At 36.5% G+C, this 5,993-nt stretch overlaps 1 protein-coding gene across 1 annotated transcript; it reads left to right on the forward strand.

Annotated features, from left to right (window-relative positions):
- Positions 1-3,282: 3,282 nt before the first annotated feature.
- LOC107042272 lies at positions 3,283-4,807 on the forward strand. The gene is made up of 4 exons (XM_015263273.1): positions 3,283-3,360; positions 3,434-3,731; positions 4,420-4,597; positions 4,680-4,807. The coding sequence occupies exons 2-4, from the start codon at positions 3,459-3,461 to the stop codon at positions 4,805-4,807; spliced, it is 579 nt and encodes a 192-aa protein (XP_015118759.1). The 5' UTR covers positions 3,283-3,360; positions 3,434-3,458.
- Positions 4,808-5,993: the final 1,186 nt, after the last annotated feature.

A 5,993-nucleotide genomic window follows, 5' to 3' on the forward strand; every position in this document is an offset into this window, starting at 1 on the left:
ATCGTCACGTTATTATGTCTGATTGTACACATTCAATAATCTCAAATTTCCACCGTTCTGCCTGCAACTCTAGTGGCGCCCCCTGTTGGTAACCATCACAACAATTTCGTTGAATTACCATCATAACCTCTTGAACGTGTTGTGAAAATTAGTATTGAGTCTTTTTCATTGATCAATAAAAAATGTTTTGGCGTAAATTTTGTAGTTCTCGGGAGAGGGTCAGAAAACATCGATATTTACGAAAAATGCGAGAATTAGATGACAACGCTAGTTTCAATAATAGTGCTGAAGACGATAAATTTACTGGACTACCAAGGACTGCCAATGTGGACAGTGGAGATGAGTGGGTGGATGCAAAGGAATATGGCTGTGAGGATGTGGTTATTGATAGTGAAAAAGAAACCACTGCATCGAGTCATGGGTCATTGTTGGGTGAAAAGTGTCTCGGTGCCTCCACACCGAATGATTCCTTCAATTCAGAAACTTGTGAGGAAAGAATGGATATCTCTAGTCAACAGCAAGTGTCAGCAGAGATTTCAATTGCTGATCAGATGGACGCCTCGATCACTGAACCTCCTAAATGCAAACCTCAAAGTATGGAAGAAAAAATTCGTAAATGGGGTCTGGACAATTTAATAGGCACACGATTGAGGACCATCACTGAGATTCTGATAGTTCTGAGAAGTGTAGGATACACTGAACTACCTCGGACAGCATCTAAGTTACTGGGGTTCAAACACAAAATTAAGACAAAACAATTCATCTCTTCTAAAGGAAGCATCGGTAACTACGTATATCTTGGTATAAAGAATGGCTTGGAGAGTCGTATAATTGCAGAGGTTTATGGTGAAGCAGCTATTCCAGTGCAGGTGCATATTGATGGGATGAAGGTGTTTAAACACTCTAAAGAACAATTATGGCCAATTGCAATGAGGATTTTCGCTCCAAAATACATAGTGAAGCCTTTTGTTGTGGCTGCATTCTATGGAAATTCAAAGCCTAAGAATTATGGTGAATTTTTAGAGGACTTTGTGCAGGAGACAACAACACTAATTAATGAAGGTGTAACTATTAGAGGACAAAAATACCGATTTGAATTAAAATCAATAATTGCAGACAGCCTAGCAAGAGCTTCTCTCAAATGTAGGGGAGGGTTGGGCAAAACGGCCCCCCTTCAATTGTCAATAACTTGTGAATGACATTTTGAAAATTCCCAGTTTCAACTTCATTTTGAAGATAATTTTTCATTCTTCAAAACGAGCTCTAACTCATCCCAATCGGATTATTGAATCGGAAAATCCTGACGATTGAAGGGGGGCCGTTTTGCCCCATCCTCCCCTATCAAAGGTCCAACTGCATACTGGGGCTGCGAAAAATGCACCACTAAGGGGAAGACCGTTAATAGGAGAAGAGTTTATCCTAATTTGAACTGCTCGTTACGAACAAAGAAATCGTTTTGTAATCAAACTCAAATTCAACATCACCTGAGAGATCCAGCAACAAAGCAAACTTTAGTGTCTCCATTAATTCGAATTCCTGGGTTTCATTCAATAAAAGATGTACCTCTGGAAATCATGCATCTGTTGTATTTAAATGTCATGAAAAACCTCGGTGATAAGTGGGTCACTAGAGAAAAAAATGAGTACAAATTGCCAAAAGAAAAACTTCAAATATTCAAGACAGCAATGGAGTCACTGATACCATTTGTTACTAAGGAATTTCAACGTAAAAAATTCGATGTGGATGATTTTCTACACTGGAAAGCCACGCAATACTCATTTTTACTCACGTATGTTGGGGGTATTGTCCTCAAGAATGTTCTCGATACAGATAAATACCGACATTTTCTTTTGTTACACGTCGCTGCTCGTATTCTTTGCAACAATGAGTGGGTGATTAAACATACTGAGATGGCCGCTCAATTTTTAGACAATTTCGTAAAATTAATGCCAACATACTAAGTTTAAAAACTAATGCCAAAGTTTAGAGTCGCAGACAATGGTTATCCATCACCTTGGTCATCTAGGAAATGATGCAAAATATTTTCAGACAAGCCTAAGTCATTATTCTGCTTTTTGGGGAGAGAATTTCATAGGGAGATTGAAGAATCTTGTTAGCTCTAAAATTAGACCTCTCTCACAGATCATCAATCGCCTCTATGCCTTAGATTCTTCGGAAGATGTGAAAATAAGGAAACGTGAGCCGATTAGTGATCTCACTGCAAGTAAAGTCATAGAAACTACAGATTTTAATGGGGAAAAATTCGTGTCATTCAATTCTGTCACATATAAAGACAAGATTTTGTGTTCTAAACGCCCTGATAACATCGTACAGCTTTCCGATAACGACATTTTTATAATTGAAAAATTGTTTATCAAACAAAAGTGTTCAATGATTGTGAGAAACACTGATGACATTTTTGTGGAGGGTTTCAGAGTTGAGAGGTCAACGAATGCCTTCATCACGCCGTGTCCTTCAAAGGATGTTGGAATTTTTGCTATTGAACATTTGTCTGATTCATTAAAATTTTTATCATTGCAAAATGTCAAACAAAAGTGCATATTGATCAGAATTGAGGATCGAGATTATGCAATCTCGTTGCTCCACGAATAACTCAATATCTCACCAAACGTAAAAATGATGATTTTGATTCTCTGAATCAATGGCTTCACTAGAGATTTCGAATTTCATGAATGTATCTGATGGATGATAATATAATGAATTGCTATAACTCTGATATCAAAATGTATGAAAATTATTCATCAATAATTATTTTTTCTCGGGTGCAGGAAAAAGTTTGTGTAGTTTTTCCCTTCATAAAAACCAACGACTTCCTCGTGTGTAATTAATGAAAAGATCAAGACAAAAAAAAACAATCCACTGAATTCAGTAGTGAATTGGTACAACGGTTAAAGTCAATTTCATCCTAGGGTCAGTTTTCTATGGATATCTCCAAATCTATGGGAGATAGAGACGTTTTTATGAGGACTTTTTTGTAGCCCTTATTCCACTCTACAAAAAAGGTCTTCATGAGAGTTGCGCTATCTCCCTTAGATTCCGAGATATTCATCGAAGACTGACGCCAGGATGAAATTGACTTGGACCGTTTTACCTTGAATTTATCATTTATTTTTCTATCCAATTCCAATAGAGACATTGTTTGTTGAGAATTTTTTCAGCTATGATAATTTTTTTTTTACATTTTCTCATCTTCCGGCATTCTTCCCTGAAATTACTTGATTCAGAAGTAAATTGACAATGCAGCAACAAATGTGACCCAGACCAAAGGAGAGAGAAGAATCGAACTTAAAAAACGTCTCGAAACTCTACGCCAGCTGGTGCAAGGAGATTCTAACAAAAGTATGCACAAGAATAATAGAAACGAAAAAAATTAATGAAACGAGCACCTACGACGTTTATCAATTTTTTCTAGCTTTTGTCGCTATCTGGATACAAGTATGGAATTATGGGCTTCAAAGGTGCAGAACGATATTGAGAACTCTAGGAGGACGCAACAGCACGACTTGGGTAGGAAAATGGAAGACTTGAAGGTCTCGTTCCCTACTCAAGTTACCACAGGCGATGAGCCAAGTTCTCCATCAGATATCCCAGGAGTAGCATTCCCCATAGCGACTTTGGAGGATTTTGAAAAATTCGAGAAAATGTTGGATCCCAAGGATGAGGCGAACCCAGCCAATCCCGATGCTGCACTGCAGAACCAAGGAGCTCTGGTAAATTCCTTGAATAACTCATGCCAATAATGAAGCAGTGATCCTTAAAAAGTCAATTCAGACATTGTTCTTTGAATTATCCATCTTAGCAACGAGTGCTTCTAGGAGAGAATGTCAAGAGACTTTTTTATAGGTGATTTTTTTCCCACAACATATCTCTGGACATTTACCTCTAGAATCACTCATTATTGAGGCAATCAATAAATGGACAGAATAAGATTGGTTTACATATTACAAGAGTTTTGGTTAATAATACAATTATCTGGAGAACTAGTTATTTTAGGTGGAAATGTCAAAATGACTTTTTCACAGCTGATCGAATTTCAAACCAATGATGTGTCTTCAAATTTTATCTCAAAATCACTCTTTACCTAGAGAATTTTCTAATTGATTACCAAAATATAATTTGTTGATCATTAAGATGTTTCGTTAAAGAGATAATTATGCAATTATCTCAGGAAAAATCAATTTGAGAAGAAAAGGCCAAGGTATATCCTCTGTAGCTACTTCTATCTCCAACAAAAATTGTCTCTTGACATTTTTCCCTCACATGTTTCATTATCAAGATAATTGGGAAAAACTACTTTCAACATTTCCCCAAGTCACTAGTAAATTATGTTGATAACTTGCAATTTGCTTTTCTCAATGTATCCTTGAATATATTGTCCTTTATTATTTCTGTTTTCAGAAAAACATAATGAAACTCAAGACACAAGGTTCTAATGATTATGAGAAGAACATTAAAATCATTATGCCAACATTAATCAAGAAGGAGGTTCAGGGACATTACAGTGGATTTGGTCGTACGAAGAAAGGCGTAGGAAAGAAAAATTTCAGTGCCACGATGACATTCAAGTGCTTGGAAGGTATGTTGGACGTGAGGTATATTTGTCTGAATGAATTGATGAATTTCCGGTAAGAGATGTGATTCTATTTAATCTGTTGCAGCGTTCCTTGAGCAAAAATTTGCCGGTGGAACAGTAAAATTCATCACTGGATCCATAGTGAGTGCGTGGTTGGGAGGCTGGAGTGATTGTGAAGGAGGTGGTGCCAAACGAAAGAGAGGGGAGGATTAGATAGAAAAAAAAACATATTTCCTAAAAATATTATTCCACTTGACTAGTTTTATCTTCAGGATAATTTTTATGGCACTACTTGTTCAAATATCATTACCATTTATCTATAGAATGTATTCTCGAAGAATACATTATTTATTCTTATTCTATATTGTTTATTTATTTATTGATTTATTCCACCAAAGTTGAGCCAACGCTGGACCAATCAAGGTTACATGGCTAGATTTTTTTAAATCCTAAGATGTCACAATCCAGGACGAAGCTCGGCCAGAGCCTTGGACCAACCTAGATTGACAAGCTCGGATGAGGTGTTCGTCCAACAATGGGCAAAGCTCGGTGTGTAGCTTGGAGCAACCTCAATTACCAAGCTTGGGTGGAGATCGTGCACGAAGCTTGGATTAGCGTTACATTTCGGTTTCTAACCGTGATTGGTCCAAGCTTGGATTCCAAGCTCCCGCCTAGCATTGCAAGTCTTGGCCAGAGCTAGGACCAAGCTTGGCCCGATCGTCAATTCCCACCTGGGTTTAAGTATTATTTTGACTTGATGCCAAATAGAAATCTCCAACACTGTCCATTTCACACAGGAAAAAGTTTAATAGAAAGACCTAGCGAATTCGCTACACAATTCTATTTAATTTCTATTGAACTTCCTATTAGTTTTTGGCCGATACTATTGAAACGTTCAATGGAAAATATTCTATTGAAAAAGTTGAAAGAATTCAATTTTTTTATACAATTTATTATACTGAGATGTTTTCTATAGAATTTCCTCGGTTCAAATTTTCTAATTTTTTTGTTTGACTTTCTTGATGAGAAGAAAAAAAATGAAATGAAAAAAACTTGGAAAATTTGAGCCGAGGAAATTCTGTAGAAAATATTTGAAGAGAATAAGTTATCCAGAAAAATAGAGTTCTATTATTTTTTTTTATTGAACATTTCAATAGAATCGGCCAAAAACTAATAGAAATTTTAATAGAAATCCAATGGAATTTCCTAACGAATTGACTAGTTTTTTCTATTAAAATTTTTGTACGGATTCTATTCATTCGACCCTCTAAGTACCAAACGTAAATAACTACATGTCCTTTTCCCCACAGTCTTTCACACCATTGACCTCTCAACCCCCTTGCAAGAAAATTTGACGGTGGCGAAAAAGTGTAACTAAAGAGGTTACACCTTCAGGTAA

This window comes from Diachasma alloeum, unplaced genomic scaffold (genome assembly GCF_001412515.2).
Source record: "Diachasma alloeum isolate Michigan unplaced genomic scaffold, Dall2.0 Dall_scaffold_00433, whole genome shotgun sequence".
NCBI classification, from domain to species: Eukaryota; Metazoa; Arthropoda; class Insecta; order Hymenoptera; family Braconidae; genus Diachasma; species Diachasma alloeum.